The sequence below is a fragment of the Petromyzon marinus genome, chromosome 12 (genome assembly GCF_048934315.1).
Source record: "Petromyzon marinus isolate PM22_M1 ecotype Great Lakes invasive population chromosome 12, UKy_Petmar_22M1.pri1.0, whole genome shotgun sequence".
NCBI classification, from domain to species: domain Eukaryota; kingdom Metazoa; phylum Chordata; class Hyperoartia; order Petromyzontiformes; family Petromyzontidae; genus Petromyzon; species Petromyzon marinus.
Window position 1 is genome coordinate 9,974,320 of NC_133678.1, and position 18,784 is coordinate 9,993,103.

At 43.4% G+C, this 18,784-nt stretch overlaps 1 protein-coding gene across 2 annotated transcripts in view; it reads right to left on the reverse strand.

Moving 5' to 3' along the window:
• The window catches only part of LOC116941581 (myomesin-2-like), a 117,632-nt gene that overhangs the window by 73,661 nt on the left and 25,187 nt on the right, over nt 1–18,784 (reverse strand). For both annotated transcript variants that reach the window (XM_076066602.1, XM_032952773.2), the window contains exons 10-15: nt 16,411–16,572; nt 13,522–13,663; nt 10,857–11,047; nt 2,920–2,976; nt 2,340–2,461; nt 308–491 (exon numbers count right to left, since the gene is read on the reverse strand). In XM_076066602.1, the coding sequence (XP_075922717.1) occupies nt 308–491; nt 2,340–2,461; nt 2,920–2,976; nt 10,857–11,047; nt 13,522–13,663; nt 16,411–16,572 (858 nt within the window). The remainder of the gene's footprint in view (nt 1–307; nt 492–2,339; nt 2,462–2,919; nt 2,977–10,856; nt 11,048–13,521; nt 13,664–16,410; nt 16,573–18,784) is intronic.

Sequence of the window (18,784 nt, forward strand, 5' to 3'; positions counted from 1 at the left end):
ATCCGTTTATCACTTTAGGGCTGTGCTGCTGATGAGCGTGTCAAATGTTTTGTTATTCGCGCTTACGCACAAGCTGCCGATGCCGCTTCACACCGCAATCGCACATATGTACATTGTCCGTCGTCGTGCATAACATCATTAGTTGAGTGCGACCCTTTTTCCTGTTAGTTTGCCATTTGGAACACCTGTTGTCAAGCACACATCTGGGCCGAGTGGACACAACCGACGGTGTCCGGAACCCGGTGCCGCTCTGGCCAGTGGTGCGGACGGGGGACGGGGATGGGGCAGAGGTGGGCGGCCTCCTCACCGACGGTCGTGCCTCCATTAATGGGCCCTGTGGCCCGCGATGGCTCGCTCACTCCGCCCGCGTTGGACGCCAGCACGCGGAAGCTGTAGGATTTGCCGTCGGCGAGGTCGAAGACGGCGGAGCGCGTGGAGCGTGCGGGCACGTCCGCGTTGAGGCGCTGCCAGCTGTCGGTGCCTCCCACCAACTGACATGGGGGTGGGGTGGGGGGGGGCCCGAGAGAGAGTGGCGGTGATGACAGGCGTGCGGGCAGCTCTGCTCGCAGAGCACGAGTATGTCAAAATTATTAAGTGGAAAGGCCCCGTTGTTCGCTCACTTCGCAATTGTTATTCATGAATTAAACGCATAATGGGAATGTGGCACGCAACCGCGCGTTGTGTTAATTTAAGACTATACCAGTGCACCTGCGTGTAAAACAATTATAAATGTGACTTGGGTAGCCAAAATAATTCCCAGAAAACTTTGGAGCACGTAGCATTTCATTAATCTTTATAACGGTTTCAAATGTGTCTGCATCTGGTATCCAATATTGAACTTAGGGTTTCTTGGTTTCTCAAAACTCAATGTAAGTTTACCACCGCCTCTTCCAAAAACCTCAAATGGATTGGCATCTTCGCCCATTTTATAAAAATAAAGTAATCAAGATATTATACTCCTTGGTTCTATTCGGTAAAGTCACGTAGGTAAAAAATAAAATAAAACAATAAAAAATAAAAATCACGACGTTTCGGCCACAACAAAAGTGGCCTTCATCAGGTGTACCTCCTACATACATCATGCTCATTTTTATTCTAATTCCTTTGTCAAGGCGCCTTTGTTTCCTCCCACACAGCTTAAAGGACGCGACCTGGGCTTGGCTGTTCGAAACGTCGTGATTTTTATTTTTTATTTTATTTTATTTTTACCTACGTGACTTTACCGAATAGAACCAAGGAGTATAGATCCTTGCAGTCACGAAAGCTTCAAATATAGAATAATCAATAAAAATGTGTGGTGTAGTTCACCTGTACGCTGTAAATGCACGAGCAAGGGAACGGGCACTTATGCCAGACAGTAAGGGAGAAATCTTAGGATGAATTAGGACTTGCCAGTGATGACTTCTGCATGACTCCTCTTAGGCACAAGGACACGGTAAATAGCACGTGTATTTAGTGCCTGCCATGACCACTTCTAGGTGACTTGTCTTTGCAATTTTTTTGCAACCCACGGTTAATAGGATTTTTGTGGATCAATGAGGGGCCATTTATAATATGGTTTATGGATAAAAGTTTCACAAATAAGAGGGGCATCAATACAGGTGACATTAAACACAAAACCTGAACTGATGTATTATGCAGTGTCACTTGGGTAAAACAAATTCGTAATTTTCATTCATTTGATTTTGGCTTTATACGATGCATTGAGTTTTGTAAATTAGGTTATCAATTTGCTAACGTGGACTTGTTCGCTAACTTCACCATCATGATGAGGTACTAAACACAAAAAGCAGCTCTAAAGAAATGAGTTTTCAATCTAGATTTAAAAGTGCATAGCTCCGAGTGGCTAATGTCTGAAGGAAGAGCATTCCAGAAGGCCGCAGAAGCGCATCTGAAAGCGCGCGATGCAATGACCGTCTTTGTTCGATGGTCAGCCAAAAGCCACTGCAGCGAGGATGACCCGGGTTCGCGTGATGGTTTAAAATGTCCTGCTACTAAATGAGAAGGGTCGTCACCCGTTCTGGTTTCTGCAGGATTGTGATAGCCGTCATGTAATTCGGTAAATCTCTCCAGACCATTAAATATTTAAAGTCATGTTTTTTTTTGTCAGTCACATGTAGTTCTCCCACCTTCCCATGATACGTCAGAGATGTTTGTACCTTGGAGATGAAAAGTCTACAAATAAGTTTTACATTTATTCCACAATATCAACAATGCAGTGAAACTGTGAAGCTTCAATGAATGCTTTACATCACTAATTACATCACAGTTGCTGATAATGCATTTTAGACACGTGGACTGTAATGTGTCGGCAATCGTAATAGCAGCAGCAGCACTACCCTCTCGACGAAATATTTCAGGCCCTCTGATCCTTGGCTGGGTGGCTTCCACGCAATGACGGCATAGTTCCTGCTGGCTTCCACCACAACCACATCCCTGGGTGGTGCTGGAACAGCCGCGCCTGTTAACGGGAGGTCCACTCGTTAGTCCCGTGTCTATGTGAGTCACGTCCACAGATCTCACTCACGGTAAGATGAGACGGACAAGGTTAAATAAAGATGCTGAGCTGTGTTCGCCAATGTCACGTCGATACGCGAGGCACGAATAATGATGAATTTATTAAAGCCATAGTTGCATATGTTTAAACGTACTATAATTGTAATATACAACAGTACAATATGAATTCAAGGCAGGTAGCACAACTAATGTACTATCTGGTCTGCCGACCGCATGGCGTGTTTAAAAAATATTACAAATATTTTAAAAGGAATGTAAAAAAATGCTGATTATAAGTATTTGCTCTGATATTTGCAGATTATGCACTGCCGCTTATTTATTTATTTAAGCATATTTTTTGTTGTTGAAAAGTTTCTGTATTGCACACACGCTATACTTTATGATTCAGCAAAAACCAATTACCTTTTGGCTCGCCCTGCTGTACCGTTATTTCTCCAGCTGTTGGAGCGGCCGGCTCACCTGGGGAAAATCAAACGCGCATTAAAACGGCATGATTGGCAAAACTCAAGACTGCAGCTGCAGCAAATATACATTTACACCAAATTTGATATATATCTAAAAATATATAAAACTGGTACAAAACAACTAATGCATACATTTATAAACACCCACCGAACTTCGCTCTGAAATAAGATACAATAAATGTTGAGAAGTCTAATTATAATCTTTTGAAACTGGGATTCGGTTAATTAGAAATTTTGTAAAATGCACTGCATATGACGACACAGGGATACATTGTCCCAAAATTGTACTTGTACAGCCATTTTCGTCACTCCACTGCTAGATGAGAGCATCTGCACAGAGAGCTGGTCGTGGGGGTTATTGGACCATACTTCACTACACTGGTTAGCGTGGGTTGGTGAAGATGGGAAACACAACCGTGGAAGCATAGCAGAACAACACAACACTGTATTTTGCTCCTGATGACCACAACGTAACACTGCTAGCTATGGCAGCTTGCTGTGCATGGTGGTCACTCATACAAACACAACCCAGGTTCAACCCTGCTTAGCTTCCAAGATCTGATGTCCTTGGCTTCCAAGATCAGACCCATTCCAGTTAAGTTGGTCGCATGCATCCCATATTTAATTACATGCAGTGATAATAACAATACGGGATATACAGCAATGCCCCATTACATCTCTTGACTGCCCACACACACTACATGGGAATAATACTAAATTTTGCATACATAGTTTAAAACATCCAACGCTCGACTGTGCTCTGCCGACCATCTTGCAGAACAAACAACACTTTGGTATTCGCAGGTAGTTTCTCATAGTCGGTGGCTGAAACCTGCTTAGCTTCCGAGATCTGACAAAATATGGTGCGTTCTGGGCTATTTGGTCGTAAGTACATTCCCTCCCGGCAATATAGAGGCCATTCAATGCAGATGTTAATTGTATCAGCAGAAGACTTCAGTTTATACGCACTCACGTGCATGGAATTACATCGATATTATTGTCAAATCACAAGAAGACCTTCCTACAGATTGTTATATTGACAAGCTCTGTGATTCTACTCAATGTTTTCATGGTTAAAATAGTTGTTCCACCATATAACACATACATCCGGACTATTTTTATCCTCCCTAAAACGTTGCTTTACTCCGAAGCTTCTTCCTGCTTAATAATGACGACACACAATCTCGTCATTTTCAATCCAACAATGTGTGAAGGCCTCCCCACGCCAAATTGATAGTGTAGGTTTTTGGCACTACACTCCACCATGCTGAATAGTGCAGGTTTAGCAAAAGGGGAGACGAGAAGACCAGTTCCAATATCGCTTGCCACTGATGTAAGCTGTGAATAACTCAAGGGAACTGAACTCTGATCGCTGGATTCAGGGTACAGCGTGCTGACCACCGAGCTACTTTTCCACCCCCCCCCCAACCTGCTTTGGTACGAAAAAATAATACAATAACTTCATCACGAAGACATCAAGACGCCCATATGAAACTGTAGAATGTCGTGGCCAGTGGTAGCACAAGTACAAACAATGTAGTTCAGGCTCAATTTACAGCCTCTTGGAAGAATTACAAACAGAATAAAAAAGAGACTGCTTTTAAAGCTAAGGTCCCCCGAGTGGGCTAACTCTGCATAAATTGGTTTTGTGTGTTGCCAATATAAATGTAGCAATCATTGTACTAACCTTGCAAGCGGTGGCCTTTGAAAGACAAATGCAATCATGACTTTAACTGAAATGCCAGTGAGACATAACAGACCACTGCATTTGTAGGCCAAGACAAGTTTACTTTTCATAAAAAGGGTGAAGTAAAACCTAAGTAAAACTTTAAAAATATCTTCACACTTTTTTCGCAATCTTGAAACTGTGAAATAACCTTTCAACCCCACGCAAACACAATGTTAACTAAAACTTGCATTTTGAAAGGCTATAATAAAAAAAATGTTAGGAGAGAAAATGTTTGTTGTTTTTTTTACAAATAATGTATTATTAATATATGCAGAACATTACGTTTGTGATTTAATACTCAAATGAGCGTTATGGTGGTACTCACATCCCATTTGCAGCCGTGAGGCAGCGGTGGAAATTCCACGTTCCTATGGCAGGGGTGATTTTATTTGGAGGAAAACTGCTATTCAATTCCCAAAAAGGTGTAACTCTTTGGGATGATGGATAAGGTAAGTCCCCAATCAGAGTTTTAACTGGAAACCTTTCAACTGAGGCCTCACTCTACCGCTGAGCAAGAATTCCATACGGTGTGAAAGAAGTTCAACATACATATACAACTTATATATATACATTTTTCATTTGCTGTAAAGAAAGCACGAGTGGAAATTACCTCCTCATAGTCTGTCACAGCAATGAAACAGGATATCTGTGAGCATTTTGACTTTTTGTGACAACAGTATGGAAATGTTCAATCCGAGGTAAAGAATTAGAACTTTAATATAGCCCACACCTTTATCACAGATTATTAAATTACACCACTAAATAAAAAAGGTTGCGAGAATTAATGCGAGAACAGAATCACTTCTGCTCTTTGTTTTTTTCGGTAAAGTCACGTAGGTAAAATAAAAATAAAATAAATGAAAACAACTAAATTAAATCACGACGTTTCGGAGGCAACACAAGCTTCCGTCTTCAGGTGAAACAGTCACAGCAAAATCAACTGTGTCAAGTGAACAGCTCTGGGACACACGGGTTTATATACAGGTTAAGGGGGGGAGGGGCTAAGTTAAGCCGCCTTTTGTTATTCTGTAGGGGATTCAGGGGGAGGCGGTGGTACGCTAGCACATAAAACCACCTTTTGTTATGCTGCAGGGGGTTCGGGGGGAGGCGGTGGTACGCTAGCACATAAAACCACCTTTTGTTATGCTGCAGGGGGTTCGGGGGGAGGCGGTGGTACGCTAGCACATAAAACCACCTTTTGTTATGCTGCAGGGGGTTTGGGGGGAGGCGGTGGTACGCTAGCACATAAAACCACCTTTTGTTATGCTGCAGGGGGTTCAGGGGGAGGCGGTGGTACGCTAGCACATAAAACCACCTTTTGTTATGCTGCAGGGGGTTCGGGGGGAGGCGGTGGTACGCTAGCACATAAAACCACCTTTTGTTATGCTGCAGGGGGTTCGGGGGGAGAGTGGTGGCACGCTGCACGGGGGCGAGTACAACCCACTGGTATAAACGTAAATGGCTGTATAATTATAAGCCAGCTAATGTTTGACTTGGTTGATGACATCTTTCCAAAAGTTGCTCAATTTAAAACCATCCTCTCGGTTGAAGTTGTGTCTATGTTTGTATATCTGGATGGCTTCATGGACAAATCTTTGGTAATAACTGGGAGGTTTGCATGGTACTTTGGTATCGGAGAAAACAATGTCATGAGAACCCGCTGTGTTGAAACAATGATCAGCCACGGCCGAAGAATTCGTTCTGCCGTGTTTCAATTCTGATTTGTGCTCGCGAATTCGGTCAGAAATATGTCGTTTCGTCTCCCTGATATAGCAGTCACCACAGGTACAACTCAATTTGTAAACACCGGGGTACTGTAAGTCAGGAATGACATCCTTTACAGATGGGATCAGATCACGGATTTTGTGTACTGTATTGAACCGGACCTGGATCTTGTGTTTGTTTAGAATTTTGGAAATCTTTTTTGGTTACGCCTGCTATGTAAGGCAGTGTGATGGTTTTGATCGGAGTATCAGGTGGTTGTTTCTGTATGGTGGGAGAGACAGCTCGGCGGATGGTACGGTCAGAGTATCTGTTCATCTTGAGGGCCTGATGTACATGTTTTAATTCACTGGCCAGGTGGTGTTGGTCAGAAATGCAATGAGCCCTATGGTATAATGTTTTGATGCAGCATAACAAAAGGTGGTTTTACCTGTTAGCGTACCACCGCCTCCCCCTGAACCCCCTACAGAATAACAAAAGGCGGCTTAACTTAGCCCCCCCTCCCCACCCACGTCCCTTCCTGGCTCTTCCCTCCCCCTTAACCTGTATATAATCCCACGTGTCCCAGAGCTGTTCACTTGACACAGTTGATTTTGTTGTGACTGTTCCACCTGAAGACGGAAGCTTGTGTTGCCTCTGAAACGTCGTGATTTAATTTAGTTGTTATCATTTATTTTATTTTATTTTTATTTTACCTACGTGACTTTACGGAAAAAACCAAAGAGCATGAATCCTTGCAGTCACGAAAGCTTCAAATCTAGAATAACTTCTGTGAGGTATCTGCTCATTTAAACATTTGGAATATTAAATTTGCTACATCTAAAACTGTGTAATGGAATTCAAATGACTCATACACTCAATTACCTTGAAGAAGATACCAAGCAATTTGCCTACACCAAAGATATGATTTTCCTAACGCTATTGTCGGGTTAGGAATAAAGTTTTTATTTTATTTATTTATTCTTAATGGAGCTTTAGCTCACCCAATAAAACTGGGAACTGCTGGTTAAATGTTTATAGGCTATTAAAAAAAACTCCTACATTTATGTGATAATTATAGAAAGATTTCAGTGCGCATAATTACCAAATGATTTTATCTGCTCATCAGTCAATAACATGTTAATTACAAACCTAATTAAGTGCTAAATATGAAAATACAATCTAATTTTACAAATCTCGCGGAATTCTTTTACTGTATTTCTTCTCCCGTATTATTGTGGATTTGTTATAATTTTCAAAAAAGAAAATAAACATAAGAAGCATTGATTTCAATTTGTACGAAAAGTGTCATGGTCCATTATCCAACATATAGTGCAATATTTCCATACATTTCAATTAATCATCAGTATTTTAATTCAGAGTTGCACAACTTTTTATAGCAAATCACAATATATTATGGGAAACCAGGATGTATGTTATACGTAGCAGTGGGCTGTATCTAAGTGGGATATTGTTACTGGTAAGAAATGCAAGCTTAAACTAAAACTAAACTATTTTTATTTTACCCGGTAAGGCTCACTGAGCTATATAGCTCTTTTTTCAGAAGCGACCTGGCCACAAATGATGGCTCAACGAGGTGGCTTATCACGTGTAAATGTAGAGCAGCCAAATACTCTAAACGCAGGTCTCTCAATGGGGAGGGGAAAACTGGAGCGCCCAGAGAAAAATCCACACGACCACGGGGAGAACACGCAACTCTCCAAATATACAACAGGCGTCAGGGTTGAGATCGAACCCGCGTCCTCCTGCATACCAGGCGAGGGAGATAAAATCTCGCCACTAACAATGGGAACAGCTTAGGACCATGAAGAAACATTTGTATTTCGTTGTGGGACGTGGGTTTGTTTTAAAATGATTTTCAACAAGGTCCTGTGAAACACGGACAACAGTGGTCAGGCTTAACGTTAAGCAATTATAATCGGTGAGCAGCATAGGTCAAGCCACACAAGTGTCTTCTCCTCTCTGGTAAAAGACTTGACCAGATGGTGATCCGTCCTGGTTTAGCTGTGATTGATCGACTCCATGAGCGCGTTCTGGTATGTTTTAAATAAAACAAAGCCTCAGGCATCTTTCGATTATTAAATCAAGCTCACCTCTCGTGTTTGGATTCAAATTGAGAATTAACACGTGCATTTACCTAAATAACATACGACAATGTGAGAACAATCCCTGCACGGATTAAATTGATGTAGATTCATAACCCGGACACATTGCGATTCATTTCAATGAAGCAAATAGATGAATTTCACAATATGGTCGTTACTTGTACCGTTTTTAAATATGCGCTGACAAATTCTAGACGAAGAATAAAAGAAACGCGATTGAACGCGTATTATTCCAATGAAGCACGTCGATAATTATCACACATTACCCTACCACCCTTTCCCTTCACCCAATGTTACACACAGCCAACTTGCACAACATCTAAGGATGTAAGCCTCATTGCGACAATTTTTCAATTCTGAACTAAAAATCTAAACTTTTTTATTTATTTTATTTTAGCAGGTATTGCTCACTGAGCCATATAGCTCTTTTTCAAAAGCGACCTGGCCACAAATGATGGCTCAACAAAGTGGCGTATCACGTGGAAATTTATTGCAGCCAAATAGTCTGAATGCATATTGATTCTCAATGTGGAAGGAAAAACCGGAGGACCCAAAGAAAAATCCACTTGAACCTTATGGCGGTATCCCCGGGGTACCATCGTTACCCCGGCTCTCGCATAATGTCCGTGATGCAGTCATTTTTTTAGTCTGTTGATGGTCGGCAATGCGGCAATCGACTCATCTCGACGAGCCGTACTCACGATGCACCACCAGTACGGTGCGTTCGCGAGCGTTCAGGGTTTCAGCGCGATCGCCCTCGCTGCGTTTCGACATCGCGGAGTAGCACCACCGATTTCGGATTGATTGGTACCCCCAGTCGCGGAGTGAAGTAACAACCCTGGGAAAAAGTGTCCAAGAAATGAAATATTTAATTGCATCGGCCATTTTGTCTTATTTGGTACCACGGGGTACCGCTGTAAGGATTACTTGACCACGGGGAGAGAAACATGCAAACCTCACATACTGTATACAGGCGTCAGGGTCGGGTTCGAACTGTAATTAATTAAACAAAGCTTCCCCATGAAACTTTCTTTTAAGTGGTGCTATCCATCACTGGTGTGTGCACATTTTGTCAGCCAGATAACTTTGACGAACAAGAAATGTCCATGTTTCTCTGAACACGTCATCAACTGACCTTGGCCCAGGCTTTTTTTCATGGAAGACTCCATTGCACCAGCTCTCATTTTACCCGTTTTGTTCTTTAAAATCACAAGGGAATTCCGCTTGTCTGCAGTCATCGTTGACCGGGCTGACAGCTGAGGCCATCAAAGACATTGCACAAGCGATGCTCTCCACGCCGGAGAGGGACTGCTCATTTTTCACTCTCCCTTCCCTCAGTTCATTCGCCGGATCTCGCACATGGGCACAGTGCCCTGTCATGGAGCATTGCCTCATGGACCTAACCAAGCCAATATGACATTGAATCGCTCGTGTCTAGTTAACGGGTGCAGTGAGTTACTCTTGCTTAACTCCGTTAATGATTGTCATATATATATCTGTGCTTTTGGCAATTAGATGCACAACATAAGTGTACTAGAGCCTGTTTCTTAATGCAGACGTTGGGTTGATAGTAGGCATTTAATGATGCATTGATTCATTGATTCAACTTGATTATTAGGCTCACCATACATGTATCAAATTGTGAACCAGAACTCTACTTTTACAATTTATGTAAATTATTTAGTAAATAATGTGTTAATTTAACACGTAGCCTTTCACGTGAATATGAATGTGTCATTAAACTCGCCACCACCCGACACAGCATGTTCTGTCATGTAAACGAATAGCATGTTCTGTAAACAGAACATGCTATTCGTTACTAGCACAGCACACCGGTGTGTTGGAGAGTAAATCCACAATATTTACAATGTGACTATGACGTTCCACCAATAATTAAAATTAGCATCAATAACCCAACCGGTAAGGAATACCTATTGTAATTTATAAGCATTCATTAACACCCCCCCCCACCCTTCGCACGTGAGGGTCTCACAAGTGATGACATCACATCTATCCCTCTATTTACAAACACAACAGGAGGATTTCTCCGCAAATCTGGCTGTCGCAAGACACCGAGCGTGGATACAACGTTATTTAAACACCTTCTTCCACGGGTAATTATCTTTCAAGTGGTAGTCTAGAATAGACATCTCACTCACAATTGGAATTCTAACTTGGGGCGGGGGGGGTGGGAGGGAGGGAGGGGAGGGTAGCGACAAGACAAGTTAGAGGATCAAGCCTGTTTACATCAATCCCCTTTGGAGCCTACGAGCGCCGTGCACGATTTGACATGACCACGCGGGCGACGCTGGGTCTGACCTAGGTCGGCGGGGTCGACGGCGGGGATGGGCTCGGTGGGACGTGACGGGGAGCCCATGCCCGCCTTGTTGACGGCACGCACACGGTACTGGTACGACTTCCCCTCGGTGAGGCCCGTCACGACGGGGTGGCGCGTAAAGCGGACGGGCGCGTCGTTACACTTCACCCAGTTCTTGGTGCCCAACTCACACCTGTGGGCAGCACAGAAGGACGAGATGTCAACTACCTCGTCTGGTATGCAGGAGGTTGTGGGTTCGATCCCGACCCTGAAGCCTGTTGTATATTTGCAGTTTGCATGCTCTCTCTCCCAGTGCCCGATTAAGTTATTGCAGGGCCTGTAGCATATGTTACAAAGGGGCCCTGAGAAGAAAAAAAAAAACATAAATATTTAAACACAAATGTTTTTTTTTTTAATTTGCTATACAGCCATGACATTACGACAAATCTCTAACCCTAAACACCCAGTCGTTTATACAAGTTGAAGGCAGTATAGTACTATAGTAATAGAGCAAGTGCAGAATCACTGAACCGGAATTGATAGCTTGAAAGTATTTAGCGCGGGGCCCTTAAAAGTGCGGGGCACGTAGCATATGCTACTTTTGCTACTAGGATAATCCGGCACTGCTCTCTCCCCATGGTCGCGTGGATTTTTCTCCGGGTCCTCTGATTTTCCCCTCCAAATTTATAAACATGCGTTTACAGGATTGGCTGCTATAAATATCCACGTGATAAGCCACATCGTTGAATTATCATTTGTGAGCTATATAGCTCAGTGGACCTTATCTCGTAAAATATAAATAGTTTTGTTTATAGTTTAAAATAGTTTTTCCCCATTAAAACAGTTGCTTTTATCTACACATTTTTTTCTGTGCAATAGTAGACATCAATCACTGCGATTAACAATAATAACGATACTGTACAAAAAACAAATCGAGCAATGCGAACTGAGATGGCATGGCCATGTCAATTCCGCATAAACAGGAACACAGCAAATGCAATGGCAATGCCAGATGAGGGGGAGAGAGGTAGAGGATGACAGAGAAACAAGATAACTCGTCCAGTTGAAGAGGAACGAGAACAGAGAGGAATGGCATAGATCAGCGCAGATGGTATCTGATGGTGATCGCCAAAAGTGCAGGACTGCTGCTAGACGCTTGTGGACTGTAATGCCACTGGATGGATGATGAAAAAATGGAGAGAAGAAAACATGACTGTACCGTTTAGTAAAGATAAATAGCATACGTTAAAATTAATTTCACTCATTTTATAAATTGTGAGTGGAATTCTGTTTCAAAAATAATTTGCATTGTAAGTACAAAAACACAAACAAGTTAAATTGGAGTTGAAAGAATCTGAGCCTGTGTTACTTGTAACATTGACTTAACACAATTCCCCACGTGGAATTTCTACGTGAAAAGAGGCTAGCTTTGATTAAGAGTAGCGATTGTATTTTGTTGCTAAAAACATAATTGTTCATCATCGGAAACCCTTGGTCAATCTACTACTGGCTTCCCTAAGACATGGCCATCTCTCACGATTCTGTCATTTGATAATCCCCCTAACACACCCACATACAAATTTATTTGATCACTTTATCTCCCCAGTGGACGTCCTCTCAGAGGTGGTCCGTGCTTTCGCTGCCACCCTGTCATTTATACTGCCCACCTGCCACAGTTATTTCGAGTAACGTGTTTTGCCCCGAGCCCACCTTTCTCAACAGTTCTCATCGTGTATGTGTGTGTTGAACTCATGTCGCCCCGTATGTAGCTAACCGTGATAATTCGAGGTGTGGGATATGTCATCAATACTTATTAAATTAATACGTAATATGTAAAAAGATAAACTGGTCACGGTACAATCTCGATGTGGACCGTAACTTAAAATGTGTGGGCTGAGAAGTATTCTCAGATCATAGAGCACATAAACGTTATATCTTTGGGACCTTTTTTGCCACTAGACATTGCCAAACAGGACCCATAGATATAACTGCTCAACCCGAGCTATTAATGCTTTGATACTTGCATTGCCTTTGTACTGTTCGCCTTTTTGGCCTTCTCTGGTCAAACACTGGCGAGAGAAGGCCATAAAAAAAGTCTGTCTCTGGTGTAGGACAATCAGTTTCAAAGACAATGAATATATTATCAGGGCAAGTTTGTTTGTGTTTTTTGCCACAAGTATGTGTGGTTACTGCAGACCGATGCCTTGCAATAGGCATATATTTGGTGTTTGAACATCTTAACACCTATTTTATTGCGAGAAACGGTCAAGTCTATTCTTATTTCCCACAGTAAAGGTTTTTGTGGGTTAGTAAATGTGTCGTTAAAAACCCGCGACCACCCAACACAGCTAATTAGTAAGCTTTGTCAAAACAAAATCTGCCAATTAGTTATTACATGAGCTCAGAGGTGTGTTGGAGAGTAAACCACACCCGTGTCGGTAATTACAACCAGCTTCAAGCTTATACATTGGGCTGTGTCACGTGGTGGTGGTGGTGGTGGGGTTAACGACACATTTGTATTCGCGTGATCTAACCCCAAAAAAACACCTTCACTGTGCAAAATATTGGTCACGAAAGCCTGCGTGTTCAACCTGCTCTTACTTTTTGTAATCACACAAAAGGTTCTCAAACACATGACAGAGGGCACAGCGTTGCCTTTTCCCTTACCTCTCAATGTAGTAACCGACCACATGACTGCCACCCTCTGCACTGGGTGGCTTCCATGAGAGAAGGACATAGTTGCGGTTTGATTCTTGACACTCGACATCCAGGGCAGCGGCTGGGGCACCGGCCACCTCAGCCTTTCCATCTGCACAATGGGGGGGGGGGATGGAAGTGTGCCCAGCAAATTTGATTTCACGTTGATGTGAAACCCTGCAAATCGCTTGCTCACACCGCTGCTGGCAGAAGAGGAAATCAACAAAGGGGGAGCTACAGTGGGAACCTTCCGAGGGTGTTTGGCCTACTCTTCCACACTAGCCAGAGACCTGAGAAAAGATCAGAGTGGCCGCATTTTATCACAACACACGCGACCTGCCGAATGACCAATTGCAGTGCACCAATTTAAATTGCTGGGTTGATAAGGGGCGGATGATTTAAGCAACGTTTCCATTCTTTCAGCAGCATCCGCTCAAATGCTTTGCTTGACAAAATCTGAGTCTGAACTCTACTCCATGTTTGGTCTGAATATGATGATACATTTGAAATGCATTTCTTTTAAATGCAAGCTATAAATCTTCATACACAGGTTTAGCAGTTCCACTGTTGGATTTTTTTTCCGCCTTAGGACGACCGCTTGTGTTGCGATCGAAACGTCGTGAGATATTATTTTTAAATTATTTTTTTACATACGTGACTTTACCGAAAGAACCAAATAGTATTTATACACACTGTGCCACTCTTACCCGACAGACTGCTCAACAAAATCCAAGCATTTCTTTTGTAAAACAAATCAGAGACATTGTACTTTGAAGTGGCTATCATTCATCCTTAAAGTATACAATACATTGGCGGCATTATTTGGAGAGGGCGGGGGGGGGGGGGGGAACACCCTGATAGCCTTGTGTGCTTTTTCAGCACACCTATCTGTTTGTTTGGGCGAAAGTACTGATGCACACACGTGTTTGCAAACTACTTTTAGAGTTTACATTTGAAGCGGGTTCGACACAGGGTACGACATGCAAGCCCTCCCCCGACTCCCCACCTCCCACTTGCACATGTCAGGCTACTCAAGCCTGAAAAGCCACATGGCTCAAGACTTACTTGGGTTAACACCATTGTTGTGTCTCATCCATTTGCTTAAGTGGAGCTTTGTTAGTGCATGCAGCCTGTGGCTAATCAGCCAGCTGGTGTTTCTGGTCGTAATCCAAGGCCCATCACGAAAGGCAGTCATCTGGACCCAATGTGCTAGCCAACTTTAGTTGAAAATTTTCCTTATTTTCATTTACCATGCTTAATAGGCTTAGGTCAGTTGTCAATTATTGTGAGTTGTCAATGATTAATTTACAGTTGTGAATGATTAATTTATTGCAAAATGTAAAGAAATGTAATCCTGTTAATAATGACGAGAATGATCATAACGTGATGAAAGTTTGACTGACAGCACAGATGGTGCTGGACGCAGAGGCGCTTTATTTTGGGAATTAATAGAAATCAAACAAATGGCGTAGTCCTTGAGGCCATTATAAATCAAAACTGACAAGACAAAACAATGAGGCGAATCAATAAACGTGACAGCAGAACAAAAATTGCATGTCTAGCATGTGGACCTTTGTGAGGTGATGGGAAGCAGACTCACAGCATTGGTGGAAATGGTAGAGATTTGGTACCCTCTGCCAAAGGATCAGTGCCACATACATTCTCACAGTGAAGTAAAACAAAAAGTTACGATATTTATTATTCTTGACGGTGCAATGCCTTGTTGGGGTAAAGAGGCCTGAGAGCCTTGTAGGCCTGAGTCACTGTGGTGGATAGGGGAACCCCATACCCCTCAGGTACTCCGAGATAGCCGAGATGAATTTCGTTCCCTTCAAAAACTCGCACTGACCAGCTTGGTGAAGTGGGGTCAAATCCTGGCCATGAGCAACACACCCGAACCACGGACCCTTTCTGTCTCTGACCTCCACTATATCTCACCCACTTTCCACCTCCTATCTCTCTCCCGTTACTCTCACCCTCACTCTCCTTATTCTCACGTCTCGTTTCCCCATCTCGATCTCTCTTGCAGCTCCCTAATCCATCACTGTCCTCTTTCTGTTTTGCTATCTTGTTGTCCTCTCTGTTTCATGCCCTTTCACTCTCTCCCCGCACTTGTCCATCTCTTCCTCCCTCCTCTGTCGCTCACCTCTCTCCTCGATCTCTCTCCCTCACCTCCATCCTCTATCTCAGACAGGACTCTAACCGGGTTATCCAGCCAGAGAGTTTTAGCCAATGTTGTAGTCGCAGGATTGCGAGAGGTGGTGGCGACCTGGGGGATGCTTTCATCTATCAGTGGATTGATCGTATCTGATGATAACGATGACAATATTTGCCACCACGTTAAATAATAGTGTTACTCATTCTATTTCCCTTGTTTCCTGGGTTTTGAATGGCATCCCTTGGGTCACACTCCAAGGGCTGGAAGTCGTGGGGTTAGTGCACAAGGTGTCCAAAATGCAAGGGCAGTAGAATAACGAGCTTGGGGGCAGGAGGTGCCCTGCCACCCCTGGTGGCCAAAGCTACGAGTTGGGGCTCCCTTGACAACCACCATGTTTTCAACAACAGTGTAAAATAACAGACAGGTATTTAAAAGACGGTTTACATTTGTTTAAGTTTTGATGGAAATGCTTTCATTTACATTCCACATTTATTCTTTCATTTCATGAGAGCAGTAAGACAAATCGAATATCGGGTGCCCCACCTAACATATTACCGCAACCCCGCCCCTCGCCCCCAACTGAGCTGAGAACTTAAGTCACCACACCGCTGTTCAATGGGATGATCACTTCAACGAGCCCGGATCTTGACAATGCCGATTGCTGCAGTCGGTGGTGGCGGGCGGGGGGGGGGTTTCATCACCTCGCACAAAAAGGTAGCTGCTGTGCTGCTGGGAGCTTCCACGAGAGACGACGCGCAAGGTGTAAAGGCCCTCGTCGTCCTTGTGGAGGTGTGGCAGACTCAGGGTGGCCTTCTCTCCGCTCCAGTACGTCTGCGCCCACTGGGAGTCCACCACGCGGGCCTCTACATTCAGCACAGGAAGCAACAGGAGAACGGAGGACAAAGATCCCCCCCCCCCGCCACGTGTAGCCTGTAAACAGACTGGTAAACAAGCAATTTGATGAGTGGCACCTATAGCGGCCGGCACGGTATACCACGGGGTGTGGGTGGCCAGAACCACACCTTCACTACTGCTCACACACACACACACGTGTGCGCACAGAGACAAAGATACCCTTCATAGCCTCAATATCCCATACACACGCTTGTACACACACATACAAACACAGTATTAAAAAAAAAAGCATTCCATGACACGTTATTGTTCTTCCGACATTATTTGTTTAATTGTTCACTGCAGAGCTGTATTATTTTCTGCACTGGAGAATAATTGTGAACTTTTCTCATTCAGTGCTATATTTGGAATACAACATGCAATCATTTAGAATTATCAATATGCCACGTTGAAAGATATGATGCAATAATACAAATCAGAACTTTAATCCGAATTTGATAATACATCATCGAACAAAATGTATCCCCATCATCAGCCATTGCATATCCACTGTTGAATCCCATAATGTTACGATCCTTTATGGTCCTGCGATGCCACAATCCATCTTACTCCTGTGAACGGATTGATGTCATCACTCCATCTATATGGTGGCACATTCTCTGGTTCTTTCGGTAAAGTCACGTAGGTATGAAATAAAATAAATCACGACATTTCGATTGCAACACAAGCGGTCGTCCTCAGGTGGAAAAATATAATCCAGCAGTGGAACTGCTGAATAAACGAGAAAGCCGTTACAACAAGGCTACATATATGTGGCGATGGGCAAGCAAGTGGGGTCTGAGCTGGAAAGGAATTCCATCCACGGACGCAAGCACGTCAGTTGTGTTAATGGGGGAGATTAGGGACAGAAGGACTAGGGAGAGAGATTAGCATGGAATGAGCTTCCGTCGCCGCATAAAGAGTATCATGCCCGCATATGTGCATAACAGCAGTGTTAATGATAGATTAGCACCATGAGAGTGTAATGCAAAGGACGTGAACATGAGGGTGCAATCCAAAGGGGCATGTGAGCCTAAGAGGCGCAATCAAAAGAACGTGAACATGAGAGTCAATCCAAAGGGGCATGTGAGTCTAAGAGGTGCAATCAAAAGAACGGGAACATGAGGGTGCAATCCAAAGGGGCATGCGCTGCCATTCTGTCGCCACTTTCTCCTCGTGGACCATCCCTCTTGCGATGCGTTCTGCCCAAGGCCACTGATTTATCTGCACAGTAAGTATGCCTCTCATTTGCACGTACTCCGTGAAAAAAAAATGTACTCTAATGTAAAGTATTGTGAAGGTTAATATGTACACAGGTATGTCCCTTCAGCAGCAAACCGCACGATTAGCACCGCTGGCTATGTATGGTGCGAGAAAAAAAATCGACATAACTGAATGTCAGCACGATTCACATGCGAAGATGACATAGCTATTCTCAAACACATTCTGCACGCATTTTGTGGTGGTCAGCAATCAAAAAGGGCCGATTAGCACGGGTTGGCTACGTATGGTGCCAAAGAAGTTCCATGTACATACAGAAATGCAACAAGATAATTGTATACCGACTTAAAGCTTTCGTGACTGCAGGAATACATATTCTTTGGCTCTTTCGGTAAAACCATGTAGATAGAAAAATAATTTTAAAAAATATCACGACGTTTCGATCGCAACACAAGCAATTGTCATCAGGTGAAAAAAAATATAGCGGGAGAGCTACTGAGGCAGGAAAAAATATAGCTGGAGAGCTGCTGAGGCAGGATGTTATAAAGGTCTGAGATGGGTGTAGCCCAAGGGTCATAACTGAAGTGGGCGGGGCTAGAGATGAAATTTGCATGTCAATGTAAGATCAGAGAGCTGAGCTACCTCCACGACGACGAAGCTGTGGAGGTGGCCATTGTATTGTGAGAGATTAGCATGTCATTGTAAGAAAGACGAAAACCACCGCCACATCGAGGAAAACGAGCAACGGTGGCACGGTTCAAGAGATATTTAGCCTGTTAATGTAAAGACGAGCCTGCTTGTCTCGAAATTTGTTAAAATATCTAATAGCTGTGTGGAAACCCTCCCCGTAGAGGCGGTTAAATCTTGACTTAAAAGTTTTCGTGACTACAGGAATTCATATTCTTTGGGTCTTTCGGTAAAGCCATTTACATACAAATTTCATCTCTAGCCCCGCCCACT